The sequence below is a fragment of the Hippoglossus hippoglossus genome, chromosome 24, assembly GCF_009819705.1.
Source record: "Hippoglossus hippoglossus isolate fHipHip1 chromosome 24, fHipHip1.pri, whole genome shotgun sequence".
NCBI lineage: Eukaryota > Metazoa > Chordata > Actinopteri > Pleuronectiformes > Pleuronectidae > Hippoglossus > Hippoglossus hippoglossus.
Window position 1 is genome coordinate 13334457 of NC_047174.1, and position 16243 is coordinate 13350699.

The following is a 16243-nucleotide window of genomic DNA, read 5'->3' on the forward strand; positions in this document are numbered from 1 at the left end:
GCTGTGCCAGCAGTGTGTGAGTGATGTGCGATGCTGCACATAGATGCATTGTGGGAATCTGTGTGTGAATCTGTGTGTGAATGGGTGAAAAAACTGTTCTGTAAAGTGCTTTGAGAGGTTATCAAGACTAGGAAAGTGCTATATAAATAAAGACCACTTAATAATTAAAATTTGAAGGCAAACAATAGGAAACAATTAAAAGCAATTTGAGGTTCACACAGCAATAGAGAACAAATACAAAAAAAATGTTGCAGATGAGAAAAGAGTAAAAACTAGATCATATTTAAAACATAAAATGAAATAAATATTTAAATTAGTCAGTAAGATCAATGTGGAGGAAAGCCACCTAGAAAAAGAACGAATTTCATGTTCAAAATCATTCTACTTGTCACATGATCCCCATCGTCAAGAGCTCTGTAGAATTTTTGTTTTAATCCTGAAGCACCTGGACACTACAACAGAATCTGGCCATGCTTTGCTGCAGTGTTTCTATAATGAAGTTATGTAAGACATCATGTCTGAATTGGGCTTTAGCTGGCAGATCATGTACCTATTCCACTTATCAATTTCCGTTTCAGTGCCACACACATTATTTCTTATTCTCCATGTGGAAATTATACAACCTCAGTTTCTTTATGGTCTGAGAAAAAAGACTTCATCAGAGTAGAATCATTAAAAATGCAATATATCTATGTCATCAAGGCTTGAGGGAGGGAGGAAATTGTTACTGCTACACTGTGAGACAAGACGTGTGACCAGGGGCCTAATGCATTCAAAGATTTTACTGCATTATGGATCATATTAATATTTGGCTTAATTTATAAACCACCGCATAATCTGCCATCTCTTACAGTAATTTGACAAGTTGCTATTTCAGAGAAAGTTTTCTAGTTTTCACACAAACCAGGTCTCCTGTCTGAAATATGACTTTTATGAGAGTGATGACAAACACTTCATCTGCTGACATGAAATTTCCCAAGCTGTGTCCCAAATCATAGCTGTGAGCTGATCTGTTCCTCTAGAAGAATGGAGCCAAGGCTAGGGTCGTTAATGGTTAATAATGAGTGTGTGTGTGTGTGTGTGTGTGTGTGTGTGTGTGTGTGTGTGTGTGTGTGTGTGTGTGTGTGTGTGTGTGTGCACCTCCTAAAATAAGGAAATTGTCCATAATAGGCTTCCTGAGCATTTTTCCATATGTACTCATTTTAAATTGGTGTGTGCGTGTGTGTGTATGTGTGTGCTTGTGTGTGCGATGCCCTGAGGGAACACTCACCTCCATCCTGCGCACTGAGGACGTTGAGGGCAAAGAGCATGGCGTTGGAGAAGGTGGTGGCCTCCTCTTTGCTGGCGAAATTGAGTCCGTAGACCTGTCTGGCATCGCGCCACTGGTGGAAGGTCGGGGTGGCCTGGTTGTACTTGAGCCCCTTAACTATGGAGTAGTTGATTACCACCTGTGGGAGAGGAAGAGGGGGGGGGGCAGATGAGAGGAAGAGCTGCAGTTGGTTTTCGTAAAGGAAAAATGCAAACAGATTTTTCACAGTGGGGCATTGATGATTTGTCTGAAGTCGCACTGTAAGGATATAAAACAAAACATCCAAAGATGTGGATTTATCACCTGTCACATGTTTTATGTGTCTTAAATCATGAGTTATAATATGCAACAAAAAATTACATGTATATGAATATTATCATTAACTGTATTGGACTTTTAAAAATAAAAGTTAAATGAGGAAAGTTCTCAAAGTGGGGTCCGGGGACCCCTGAGGGCCTTGAGGGGCTCCAGGGGGTCCCTGGCAAAAAGGGAAATAATATTTTCACAATTATTTCCTCCATAAATAACACTGAGATAATGTGAGACTATTTTGGTCCTGAATTTCATGCACTTCCTGAAATAAAACCAAAAATCTTTTCAAATGGGGGTTTGCATCAGTTACAGGGTCCTTGAAGTGCAAATGTTTCCTTTAAATGTGGAATTCCGTTATGTTGAAGAATCCAACATCAATTCTCTCAAAATGTATGTTAATTAGATTTTACCGTTGTATGTTTTTTAGTATTTGTTATTATCTGTATAGTTGTTATTGTGTCTGTGTCACAACTACGTGTGTTATCACTCCACACATAGACACACACATGTCAGAGCTGAGAGCTAATGAGACACTGCTTTTAGAGACTGACAGACGGGAGGCAAATTCCAGTCAAGTCACAGCGGAGAGGGATTAGCGCTACTAAAGACCTTTAATGAAACACCAGGCCTAACTCACACACACACACACACACACACACACACACACACTCACACACACTAACACACTATTTTCTCCTATTAAACGTCCATTCAGTGATGACAACTGCAGTATTATACACTTACACACAATCAGGATCTAAAACAGCCTGAATGTTCTGTGTGTTGCAATAATCCTGCACAACAATGAACCCTCTCTCTCTCTCTCTACAGTGAATGAAACTAGTAACACCCCAATCGTCACTTTCCTCACAATACAGCCCGTGTGTCACGACCAGTTACCTGCTGGTCCTGCAGCTTGACGCCCACCACTCTGAACGTGTTGTTGGCAGTGTTGTGGTAGATGTTGATGCGGCTGAATCCCTGCTGTCCAGGCTTTATGGGCACCCACTTCTTACTGGTGTCATCGTAGACCATGACAGAGGCCCGCGCCTGGCAGATACTCTGCTCACTGTGAATGAAAGAAGCAAAGAGAAGAGAGAAAGTTAATAATAGACAGACTGTGTGAAACAGCAGATTTAAAGGAACCCCACTCCTGGTTATTCTTACAGTGTCAGACACCATCAAATTATAATAGATAGTTTCCCACAAGACAAATAAAGTAAACCAGGCAACAGCATTTTCAGATTATACTAATTATCATTTTCATTTAACAGTAATTATATTTGTCTGAGGAAGTAAATGAGACAATTACAGTGAACAGGGCAACAACTCAGTCGTCTAATCCTGGGTTGCACTAATAGTGTAATCCAAATGTAATCAAGTGCTCGCCCAGCATCTGTTGGTGTTAATGAGAGGCGATCATAATGTGTGTGTGTGTGTGTGTGTGTGTGTGTGTGTGTGTGTGTGTGTGTGTGTGTGTGTGTGTGTGTGTTTCCGCCAGTGTTGGGTCTGGGTCTGCCTGCTTGTCCATCTGACTGTGTAATCATAGGTCACTGAGGCTGCAACTCTCTCACTTTCCCTCACTGTAACACACGAACACACACACACACAGTAGTTTTGTGTACTTTACCATGTGTTTTACAGACATAAGGGGCTACGCAGACTCTCTGCAGAGTTAAGGGGCAAATAGAAAACCAAGGTGCAAGTATATGAGGGAGGAGGAGAACAAACACAGGGGAGGAAGAGCGATAAAAAAAAAGAAGAAATTGACTTGCAAATGAGATTAACAAGACGAGTCCCATCTGTGTCTTTGCCTCTTTGCCAAGCTAAAAATTAGTGGATCAAACCCTGGGGCCAAGCAAAAGAGCTGCGTCAGGGAGGGAGAGGAAAAAGACAGAGAGGGGGGGAACTCTGGGCTTTTAGATGCAGCACAGGGTGCAGGGAGAAGGCAGAGCATCGTACTTTATGATAAAGATGATATTTGAGGGATTCTGCAGAGGCAATAGTTAGAGATTTATGGAAATATGCTTGTTTGCCTTCTGGGGGAGAGAGAACAGGCACAGCTGTCACATCTGCAGACTAAATTCACAGCTGGAGGTTTGCTTAGCTTAGCACAAATGGTGAAAGCAGGGGAAAACATCTAACCTGGACAATAGAGATCAAATAGGTCTTGACAATCATTGGATGGAGTGTCACGAAATACAGACATTCAGGTCTCACTCAGGACGAATTGTCGTAATTTTGGTGATCCTCTAAGGATTGCAAAGTACTCAGAGTACGGAGGCTAACTCCTTGCAATGAAGTGAATAAGCCAATTTTCCAAAATGTTGAACCATTCTTTTGAGTGGAGGAGACTTCAGTTCACTCAAATTTTGAATTTTGTAATTTCGCTGTGGGAAAAACAAGCCTATTCTGTTATAGAACTTATTACAGGCCTAAAGAATATGGAAAGCGTGTCTGTCTTGTCACACATAGTGTCCAATAGCAACACGTTTATCCTTTCTGAAGATAATGAAGAGAAACACCAGGCTGACATTAGGATAAAATAAAAAAATGCCAGCTTGACTGTGAAAGCAGCAGGAAGCAGCTGGAACTTGTAAAACCAGGTTTCAAAATAACACAACAAAGGGAAAGAAAAGCTCCACATATCACCCTGCTGGATGCATATTAAGCCAAGAGGTATAAATAACTTTCTCTCAGCCACGTTATCTTACGTTAGTTGCTTTGATGTGCACACACTTCAAGTCAACTCGAGAAACGGAAGGGCAACTGTGTGTTTAATTTATTTTCTTTAACTTGTCGACGCTGTTAATTTTTAAATAGCAGTTCTTGGCAACCAGCTGAAAATGGCATCAAGGGCCCAGAAGCATGAATAAATGAGGTTCTTGTGCTAAAAGAGATGTGAGCAGGAGGGGAAAAAAAGGAGGATACAGGGAGAAGGAGATGGAGGAGAGGAGAGGAGAGGAGAGGAGAGGAGAGGAGAGAGAGAGAGAGAGAAGGACAGAGAAAGAGAGAGAGAGAGAGAGAAGGACAGAGAAAGAGCGAGAGAGAGAGGAGAGAGAGAGAGAGAGAGAGAGAGAGAGAGAGAGAGAGAGAGGAGCTGAGACAACAAGAAAACTAAAAGTTTCTCTGACTGACAGTTGTAGGACGCACAAAAAATACACACTCATACATGCACATATACACAACAGTAGTGTAGATCGCTCCAAGCCACACCCGTTAAAAAATTAACAATCCCTCTGCCGTGCATGAATAAATCAGCTGCTTCTGAATTTACCTTGACAGCGCACACTCATGCAGACACATATGCAAGAGCAGGACGCAGACACACACTTTGAATCCATCATCCTCGGTCTGCACACGACCAGCTGCTGCTACGGTAAATTCGAGCTGACAGAAATCTCGGGAAGCGGCTCAGCAATACTCTCCTCCGGGTCACCTCTGCAGAAACGGTCCAATCACAGAGCAAGATGATTGATGCAGGGCAATCGTGTACAAGAGTAAAAAAGGTGCTCGCTCACCATTAAAGCTCGGCCTGTCCTGTTCCGACTGGACTCTCAAACTGTTCAGTCCAGGATCTAATATAATCTCGTTTCTTTGAACAACACAACATAACCTCGACAGTGCAGACAATGATGGCTACACTCACAACACAAACAGTGAGCAGCATGCCGGAGAAATGCATGGTGGGATTGTGCAAACAATGGCTGCAGCTCCTCTCCCGGACTTTGATATTCAGGTTTGCAACTGCTGACTGCGATGAGCAGAAACAGAATCTGAACAGAACAGAAAAGTTTCACTCTGCGACTACTCGTCTCAAACAACACACCCACCATTTAAATGCTACTAGGGGTCTTACAAACTAAACAATAATAAAAAAAATTGTTTCATGATGTCGTGAAGCAGTGTGGGATCATGGGAATGTAATGTTTTCCTTATTCACGTAAACTTTATTCATGTTATGCAGCAAACGACAGTTAATAGTCATGATCCATTACGAGTGACCAATACAAACAGTGAAGGTAAAGATCAGCCGACTGGCTAACTGGCTAGAAGTGTGTTTTTCCTCTGTCATATGTCATTTGTCCTGGAATTTCTAGCAGAAATGGGCAAAGGAGCGAGTTAAGCAGAAATGACGCAATTAAAATGCGACCAAAATGAAACATCCCATTACCTTGACTAAAATCAAGGATTTCTCTGGGTTTGATTTTGTTGGAATCATTTTGGATAATTTAAGTACACAAGTCAATAGATTATATAACATAAATCTGGGCCCTCATCATTTTTAGACACTTTAATGAAGAATTGTTGCATATTATATCTTTAGAGAAAGTACAAAATCAAAGATGAGAACTCCAGTGTCTTGTACAGCCGGTTTTCGAGCTTAAAATACTTATAATAACATCATCAAATTGAAAGAAATGGGTTTTACGTTTGCTTGTCAGCATGAGACAAGTTAAGTTAATAGGTTACTGTGTCCAGGGTCAGACTAATGAGGGTTGGTAATGATAAACATATGAATTATTCATCCACTCTGCAGGATGTTTGTATGGTTGAAAATTATTTAGTTAAAATGCGTTTTTTTTTTTTTATCTCATTGCTCATCTGAAAATGCACAAGACCAATAAACACACACTGTTAACACACAGCAAACTCATTAAGTTGTTCTTTGGGTCGTTTCAGGGTTAATAAGATGCTGTTTTCCTCTCACTCTCACAAAATAAGACAAATTTCTTTCCCCACATTTCAAAGTCTGCATCGCACAGGTCAGATGGAAGCATATCAAAAAGCATCTCACACTTCCGTCATCTCTCATGAGTCTGCTCGCACCTGGAGCAGTCACATTCATTCACTTCTAACTAGCAGTTCTCGTCTCTATTTCTGGTGCCAAACTTCCTGCCTCCTTGCACTAAATTTACTCTTCTCGCTTCGTTCCTCTGATCCGAGATGAACGGCAGAACCGCGAGTTGTCATAGGAGAGGGATGCGCTTTCCGACACACAAGGGGAGTACATTTAGAAAAAAGAAATCCACGTACACACTCAGAGGAAAGAGAAATACACACATGACAAAGCCCTGAAGCATGAAACGTAATTAGCACTTTGATCCTCTCCTCTGCTGCCGAACTGCCAAAAAACAGACAGAGGTGGAGTTTAAATTTAGTACAATAAGTGCTTGGTAATGGAGACTGCAGCTGAAAATTCTCACGCATTCCCACTTTATTGCTCTTGTGTCAATTGGTTTTCTGTCTGGGAAACATGAAGTACTCATCTATTAAGAATGTAATTGAAAACATGAGCGGATCATTGACTTTGCAACAGTTTCTATGAATCAGCACCAGCCACAAGGCAAGTCGGTTAGTCAGGAACTAAAACCTTAATATCAGTCGCTCTGAGTCACTTATGAGCCTTTCGCTGAGTGAACATTACAAAGGAAATGTTGTCATGTATGTTTGTGCCGGTTCCTCTGTGGGCGAACACACTGCCTGTCAGTGTGCGTACTGCGTTTTTCATGTGTCAGTCCTGGTCCGTCTCTTACACTAATCTGTGCTGTCAGCTGGCCTTGTATATGTCTCGGCCTGCGTCCACGCAGAAGGCAGGCTGCAGCTCCACCACCCTGCAGACATCACAACATCAAAGCTATTGTGCTGCTCCACTTTCCGGGGCCTCGCAGCTCAAGGCGGCGGTGCGCTAACAACAAAGAAGAAGACTCTGCCCGAAATAGACTCACACATGCATTGCTGCATGCAAATTTGGGTACATTCACGGTATAGATTCATCCAGTTTGGGTGAATGAAGAATGCATCCGTAACCCTAAACATATGCCCCAGGGTCAAAATGAATTAGCCTAAAAGTCGGCCATTGGACAAAATGGTATTCAACGAGGCAACATAGCTGATTACATGATCACATGTCTACTGTTGCTGTGTGTAGCATGTGAATTCGCCTTTTAGCTGCAAGCCTGGAAGTCACATCCTTGTTTCTGCAAAAATATTGTATCTGCAGAATGCAACACACTTGGTGCCTGTGAATCTTTTGACACTGTGAAACCACAGAAACCATCCGGTGTGTGAGGGAGGCTGCAGTGTTTCACCTTTTATCTCTGGGCTATCATGTTGATTAAACAGAAACAAAAACAGGAGATTTTACTGTCCACGCAAATAGAAATATGTTTTAGGCTTGACAGTGCTGAAGTAAGAAGCCTCATTGTGGAATTATGGACCTCCGAAAGGAAATGTTTTATGGCCTTTGGATTTCTATAGCAAATCCCAAAAGAAAGCTTATAAAAGTAATTCGAATAATGGGAAAATCCCCTACAATTGTTTTGATAGGAACCCAAGTTAGCATAAACCGATGTTTGGGGACCAATCCAGCAGAAAACTTGCAAGCTCAGGATCAAAGCTGTCTCCAGCTGCAAAAAGCAACACCAATGTTAACTCTTGCTTCTATCTCTATCAGTTCTTTGCTTCAAACGTGTTTAGCATGCTACCCAGCTAGCCCCGACAAGGTTGGTCAACTTGTCGCTTGCCCATTGCAGGTCACTGTAGTGCTCAGTCTGCCTTGAAGAAGTAAGGCTGCTCAGAAGACACATTATAACCTTGCATAGTGAATGATACACTGGCTGGAGTTCTTGATAAGTGACCATAACCACAACCCACACCTATAGCACATTTAAATACTCCTTAACATGTAATAGACAAAGAAGTGAGTTCTTATCAAACAACATAATTCATAGCTGCAATGGTTTAAGGATCAAACGAAGATTCAATCAGAAAGAAACTCAATATTAAGGACATCAAAATATTTTTTTTATGTGAATGCAAGCAACTAAACTGGCGAGCAATATTATCTCTAAATGGAACATTTCCAGTGGGCAGCAGTGACTGTCATAAGGAGATCAAAATTTCCTAAACTGATTTGATGGATTAATGTGACCAGTGATGCTGCTGAATCCAGAACAAGAGGTTAATACAAACCTCCTGATGTCACAGCACCGCCAACACAGAGGGATAGACAAGAAACATGGAAATCACAGCAACACAGAGCTGTGGTTCACTCTCCGTTCTGTCAGAAGTGACAAGGCATCAGGAAGAATATACTGTAATTCAACAAAGCTATAATGATATGGAGCTTTTTTCCTATCTTTCTTCAAGAGAGTGGTCTTGAAGAAAGATAGGAAAAAAGCTCCATATAATTATAGCTTAATTACAGCACCACCAAAAGTAAAAACTGTAAAGACTTATAATAATAACCTTATTTGTATAGCATTTATCTTAACAAGGATACAAAGTGCTTCACAAAATCCATGGCAATAAAAACATATTATGGTCAAGACCTTAAAAATTTTAGAGAAACCCAACAGTTTCCAAAATGATCAAGACCTTTGGTGAAAAAAGAAGAGATAAAGAAGGATGCCAGGTTATATATATGTAGAAAATATAGATACATCTATATTTGAGCTGGCGGAACAGGTTCTAATATATATGTTTATTGTAACTGTTCAGGCATTATTCAAGATCATTTCCAATCCCTTATCAGATATTATTTCGCTTGTCAGAAATAAAGTGTGTGTCTGTATCTGTGTGAGTTGAAAGGGTGAGAGTTGCATCCATGGTGAAGAAATTGGTTCACACACAAACTTTTGCTTCATTTGCAAACCAAATATCGGATTCTCCTCAGAGATTTGTTGCCTCTCATTTGCATAAATAACAGTCCTGTTCTCTTAGCCTCAATACAGACACTGCACAACAGCGGCGACCCTGAGACAACACCATCAAATCCATTACTAACTACACTAACAGGCCCAACTGTCCTGTCTGCAGAGTACAAGTCTCAGTCATTCATACTCAGCCCTCATGTCGCATTCACCAGTTTTTTAGATGTTAGTCCCTTCAGGCCAATGACGAGCCAGAAAATGACTATAAGATTTGACAACACTCGGCCCATTTGTCCATCACTGTTGCCGATTCACTGTTTACATAGAGGTAGTAGGGATATAACCAGTAGAAATGTAAGAAGAGAAGTGTGCGTGGATCACAGAAAGTCTCTTTGTATCCCACAGCCAGCTGCATGGAGAGAACAGCCAAATCCCGAGAGTGAGCTGGCAGAACAATTCACCACAAACTGTTTTTGTCTAACTCCTTTACAAAATGCTCTCTGTTTTCCTAGACGGGAGAAAAATTACGGAGAATCTTCAGCCTATAAACTGGCCAAAAATGATGCACAATGAAACGTCTTGTATATGCACGCAGCAGTGTGTGTGTGTGTGTGTGTGTGTGTGTGTGTGTGTGTGTGTGTGTGCCTCATCTGCATGAAACATCAAAGCTGCATGAATCAGAAAGAACAGCTGACAGCTTAAACATTTATAAGCATGCCGGGTTAAAGCTACATTAGCAATGAGCCTCGGCTAAACCACAGCTTTTAATAGGAAATGGGATAAAAATGAGCTAAATCTCCACTGTAACAGAGCCACAGGGGTCAGTTGACATAATGAGGAGCCACTTTGGTTAAATGGCTTTATTTTACTTTAGGAAACATGCACGAGAAAGAGTACGTCCCAGTTGCTGCTGCAGCTTCTATGGAACAGTAGCTTGTCGGATGTCGTCCGTGTTTGCTCTGCAAAAAAATTACACGATGCTCGTTCCCCTCAAACTTTGTAAAATGATCAAAAGGTTTCCACATGCAAACGTATTCTCTGTGTATGAAAAACTTGACAACGCTGAGACTCCACTGGAAGCTGTAGCACTCAACAGCAAGGCTTTAAACAGATTTTGAAGAAAACACAATCAAGTATCGTATTTCCTAATATGTTAAAAATGTTTTTCATCATTATACAAAGTCCAAAAAGCTAAATGGTGGAGGGGAAGCAAATAAAAAAAACAGAAGACAATAGAATGAAACTCAGGGCTCTGTAGTGTCTTATTAGCTCTGTCATTTCCCAGAGTCATAGCATGTTAGGTGTTGGCAGCTACAACACAACGAGCTCTGTGAATAGTTGGTTAGGACTTATTCACAGAGCAACTCTCACATATTTTGTGAGGACGAGATAAAGACAAAGCTCTATAACAAGTGAGCATTATACGTCCGCTATATGTTTAAGTAGCATTGGGCCATATTTACACATTATTAATGAAATAATCTAATATGAACACATGGATACAATAGTTCATCCTCCAGCTGATCACTTATTTTATTGTTTGTAACATATATCATACAATATATACAATAGCTTTAATATTACTTTCTTTATGCAATATGGTTTACTTAGCAATAATAAACTCTAAAAGCACACTAATATTATACAGGCTCTTCATCCGCAGCAGTACCTGCCAGTGACTCCTTGTACTTTCCAAAAGAATGCCTCCATTTGTTACTGAGAGGGAAGCTGAGTTACAGCCTTACAGTGTGTGTGTGTGCTTGTGTGTGTGTGTGTTATTCAAAGGCATTATTCATGTTGTAGGGAACTAAAGCAGTTTAGTTACACAGTACCATTATTGTGGGGGTGGGAGGGGGGGTGTCCTCAAGCAAGTCCTCATAACGCAAGTAATTCAATTTTAAGGTGAAGACATGTTTTGAGGTGGTTAGGCAAGTAGTACTAGTAACTGTGGCTGTCAGTGTAAGTCAGCAGGAAATCGATGTAAGTAAAAGCAATGTCCTCTGAAATCGTGCAGACACGACTGTGACTGTGACTGTGTGTGCATGTGTGTGTGTGTGTGTGTGTGTGTGTGTGTGTGTGTGTGTGTGTGTGTGTGTGTGTGTGTGTGTGTGTGTGTGTGTGCGTGTGCGTGTTTCTATCCCGTGGTATAAATCACTATGTGTACAGAGTGGGAGCATGTTTATGCACATATCTGTGAAGAATGGTCTGGAAGAAGGTAAACTCTCAGGCTGGCTTGCAGTCTAGTTACATAAGCAGCTTCTTGCGTATTTGAGGTTCTGGTGGTGAAGGGGGGACATGGAAAAAAAAATGAAGTAGGAGACTAAAAAGACTCAGAAGAGAGAAAAATGGCCCTGCACTGACAGAAGGCTTTTAAACAGCCTGCCTGCCGGCTCTAATACAAACACAGTTATAAAACAACCCAAACTGCTCAACTTGCAAAGGAAACGTCTAAAAATAACTAACTTTGGCTAAATGAGGTTACAAGTTTAATATGTGTGGAGACACTGCAGTCACTCCATGTGTGTTTCTGCAAATATTAGAGTTATGAACAGAGGATTCTGTGACTCAACGAAGAAGATGTTTCATGGGAAAGCTTAACTGTGACTCAGTAATAGTGTTATTGTGAAATATGACACTGCATATTAGAGCCAGAATAGAACAGCGTTTTTTAAACTTTTAATCATGTCTCTCTGGCCCAATTTCTGCAGACTGTTGTGCAAGTTAATCAAACTCTAGTCAAGTTGTGCGATGTTTTAGACCAGTGGCACATAAGGACATAAGAACTGACAAAAAAACATGTGAAGAGAGTCTGAGATTGAGAGTTACGTTAGTAGTTAGTATTTAATGTCTCTATAGAGAATGATTTATAAGGAATCTAGAGACCCCAGAATTTTCTAGTGCCGCTATGCAGTCAAACTTTAAATCTGTAAAGTACTTTGGTTTATGAGGAAATACAAACAGGTATAATAACAGAGACCAGTTAGCCAGTATAAGGGCACCCTAAATGATTTTGGATCCAGAGGGAACTCAGAGTTATCCTTGCTGATTATTTCTTTTAAAACTTTTATATTCATTCTTGTAACTTTATGACATTCTTCTCAATTCTGACTTTATTCTCATAAAAGTACAACTTCTTTCTCTTATTGTTATGACATTATTCTCAAAATCTCATCAATATGGCCCCAATACTCTCTTAAAGTTGTATAATTCAAATTGAAGAGATTAAGTTTGTGTTCATTTTGCCTCTCTCACTGGTTAATCTCAGTGCTTGTTAAAAGCACTGACATATAAATAGTTCAATAGGTGCAAATTCACATAATCTTTTCAATGATGATGAATTGTTTTTATTTGGGTTTTCTTGTGAATTTTAGGCAATTTATACTGAAATCACAGAGCTTCCTTCAAGCACCTCCCAGCTAATCCACCATTCAAAGACAGAGTTGGAAGGTTCATCCATTTATAAACCCACTGTATTCTAACCCAGCATTACAAATCAAGACTTTTGCAGTTCATATTTATTTGATACAATATTAATCTCTGTATTTATTTTTGATGCTGTACACTTCTATGTGAAATCTGTCACAAGAATAATTCAAAACCATGCAAATCAAACAGTGTGTGCCTGAGCATGTGTGTGTGTGTGTGTGTGTGTGTGTGTGTGTGTGTGTGTGTGTGCTTGCACTTCAGTGTACTCAACTTTTGTGTATTTGAAAGCATGCCAGAGCCTGGAGACCCTGCAGAGAAGGTGCATAGACTCACACACACACACACAAACGCGCTTCTAGACTCTGCTGAGACCACGCAAGAGCACGCTAATCTGTTGGCATGACAACTGGAGTGGAATATTCGCTTGGCCTAGAAAATATGGCTGTGAAGAAAAGATGAATGAGCAGTGAATGAGAAATAAATAAAAAAACAGTAGCATAAGTCTTCAGACAGTCTGTTCCTTAATTACAGACTCCACTGTCTCTGCAATAATGCCACACAATATCCTGTCTCATCCTCTGACATCAAAAGACTGTCTCACCAGGCTGCAACCGTGCATTAACACGGGCTTACGCATCCATATGAGAGTGTGAGAGTCAGTGTATGTGCTGATATGAGATGCTGTATGAGTTCTAACCTCTCCATTCGCCTTGAAGGCAGACACTGAAGATCCTGCAGACCGTGAAGCATATTCATAACTATTTGCTATGTCTACTGTTGGTTTGCTTCAGGGGGTTTTGTTGTTCTTTTTTCAAAACCAATTATAAAGCCTTGACGTTGCAGGTCAGAAACCTCATTTTGGTCTCATACAACACATCTGGATTCAGGGTTTAATTCCAGCTGAAAGCCGGCGAAGTGAGTGCGAGGGATGAGGTGTCTGTTACTGCTGCTCCGCATGACGGCATAAAGCATTTAAGAGTTTCCTCAACTCCGAGTGCTAATGCAGTGCCTGAAAAAGCAGCACAGTGGTGGGGGGACCTCGCTGGGGAGAGCTGGATCAAAAGGTTGAGATGAGGGAGGCGCTCTCCACTTTTGTGTTTGGCTAATACCTGCCTGCACTATAGAGCTCAACAGCGTGGTTCCAGAAGTAAAAAAACCCATTCATTTTTTGAATAGAGATTCTGATTGACAGCCATGATATTGTGAGCATCCATGGTAGACTTACCACAAGCTACAGGATTGTGTCCTGTACAATGTTGAATGCTCTTGCAGAGGCCACAAGTTTGAATGATATCAACTGTGTTTGAAGAAATATGTGTTTTCTTTGCAAGGTCAAAGAGAAATACTACACTACCCACAATCCTCAGGTGCAATAGCAACGCCTCTGATTGGTGGAGCTCGCTGTTGACCTTGATATATTTACCACAATTGTTAAATCCTGTCGGATATAATCAGATGGTTTATCGTTACATTACTTTTACAAGAGAGCAATGATTTCCCTTTCTAAGCCCAATGAGATCAGATCACTGGACAAATTTAAGAAGAAACGAGCAGGAAGTAATTGCAATGATCTTTAAAAAAAAATCTTGAGCAATGGTTTATGGGATGCATAGTTTCTACACTCATAAAATATTTATGAACTGTCTTGTACCATTACTTGTTTTTTCGGTTTTCCTGGAGGATTGAAACGTCAATCAAGAAAATTTACTGTCAGAACCAGAGTAATTCTAAAACTCTAAATCTTGTCCAGAGATAAAGAGAGAAAGTTCAAGTAGTGTGTTAGAGATCTAAGGCAGGAAGCAAATTTTTGAGTGTGGTCAGAAAAATATAAAACTTAAAATTGTCACGTGAATAACATTTGTGGTGCAAAAGGTCTAGAAGAGAGTCAAGCTTACTTTGGATGGTCTAAACTCCCACCAGTTACAGTGCCTTGCATCCTACTGACTTACCCTCACATCACAAGGAGAAGATGACAGGCGGAACAATAGAAATTAGAGGACTGTGTGTCTGACCTCGCTTGACTTATACAACATCAGATAGACAGAAGGGAGAGTGGAAAATAACCGCGAGCCTCAGCGGCGGAGGATTTAGACTTTGGATGGTCCTTTATGTCTCTGCAAAGACGGCGCAATAATCCTCTGACATAACAGAGGAGACAAAACAGGGTCAATAGATCCCTGATGAGTTGACTGCAGCCTTAAACAAACTAATTAATCTGCTTTAAATCCATTGCATCCGGACTCACAGCTGAGATTTGATAAGGTGCATGCAGATGAGATCGGAATTGTGCAAGAACAGGAAGAGCACCTTACAGGAAGAATGTGAAGTTTGACATTTGACTTCTACATGTATGACATCTCTTTTTCATCCTGAGATATTTGTATTCATTTTGGGGGGGGGGCAGTTTTGCATCCCTCACCTTTTAAGAGTGTCATTAACATGCTAAACTCATGCAAAATATTTTCCAGATATTTTACTGGGGGGCTTGCTGGATAAGTTCTGGAAAATGTTGGGAGTAACTGACTCGGACATTTGCGTTCTCACATCCAGGTTCAGTGCATGTCTGAAAGCAGCTTTGGTGAACTTGACAGGTGCTGGTGGGTGGATTGTTTGAGCTGTTTACCCGTGTTTCCAGTTTTTTATGCAAAGCTAAGTTAAGCTAACCTGCTGTTGGCTCCAGCTACATATTTCCTTTGGCCAAGAAACCTTCTTTATTCCACTAAATGTTGAACTATTCCTGTTCTCTCCCATGTGTGGCATTAAAGGCTTCAAGTCCACCATGGAGCCAGACATTCCTGTCTACTTTGCTCGGCTTAATGAGCGTTAGCTGGAATGTTTAATACCAAGTCTAGTGCCTCGGGCCGTCCTTGTCTACCTCCGACTGAAGCTGAGCACGACGGTAAACATATTAGAGGAATCAAACTTTGTGGACTTCCACTGGTGAATGTGTGTCTGCATATATGGGAGGTCAGTCGTTCTCCCAGCAAGCCTGCGCACGAGCCTCCGTATCAAAAAGGTCGAGCAGAGATGTTCGGACCCCATGCTGAGCGGAAGCGAGCGCGTTAAAAAGAAGGCGGGAGAAAAAAGATGAAACAACCAAGGGACAATGAGAGAAACTGAAGACAGAGGGGAAAAAGATAACAGATGACAGAAACAGAAATATAAATCAAAAAGGCGGAGAGACACAGAAGATAAGGTAAAGAGCATGGGCGGCTTTAAAAAATGTATGTCTCTCCATTTGGCAGAGGGAAAAATATTTCCCAGCAGAGAGACGACTTTAGGTGAGAACATAGCTGGAGCATTAACACCCAGATAGCCTGAAAAGAAAACACTTCCCCGTCCCTGGAAGACGAAAGTGGAGGAAAAGGAAGCAGTGGCGATGCCCCGAGGCTGAGCTCTCTCTACCCCATGATGCCATTTAACTGCTGCTACTTACTCTGCAGCCTCACACACAAACACACACACATGCACAAACACATGCACAAACACACACACACACAGTGCAGACGTGTTTACATGTGCTCCATTTTACAGTTGAGCG

General features: G+C 41.1%; 1 protein-coding gene across 3 annotated transcripts in view; it reads right to left on the reverse strand.

Moving 5' to 3' along the window:
• evlb (Enah/Vasp-like b) overlaps positions 1 to 16243 on the reverse strand; it is a 45080-nt gene that overhangs the window by 11546 nt on the left and 17291 nt on the right. For all 3 annotated transcript variants that reach the window (XM_034580200.1, XM_034580199.1, XM_034580198.1), the window contains exons 2-3: positions 2522 to 2690; positions 1271 to 1448 (exon numbers count right to left, since the gene is read on the reverse strand). In XM_034580200.1, the coding sequence (XP_034436091.1) occupies positions 1271 to 1448; positions 2522 to 2690 (347 nt within the window). The remainder of the gene's footprint in view (positions 1 to 1270; positions 1449 to 2521; positions 2691 to 16243) is intronic.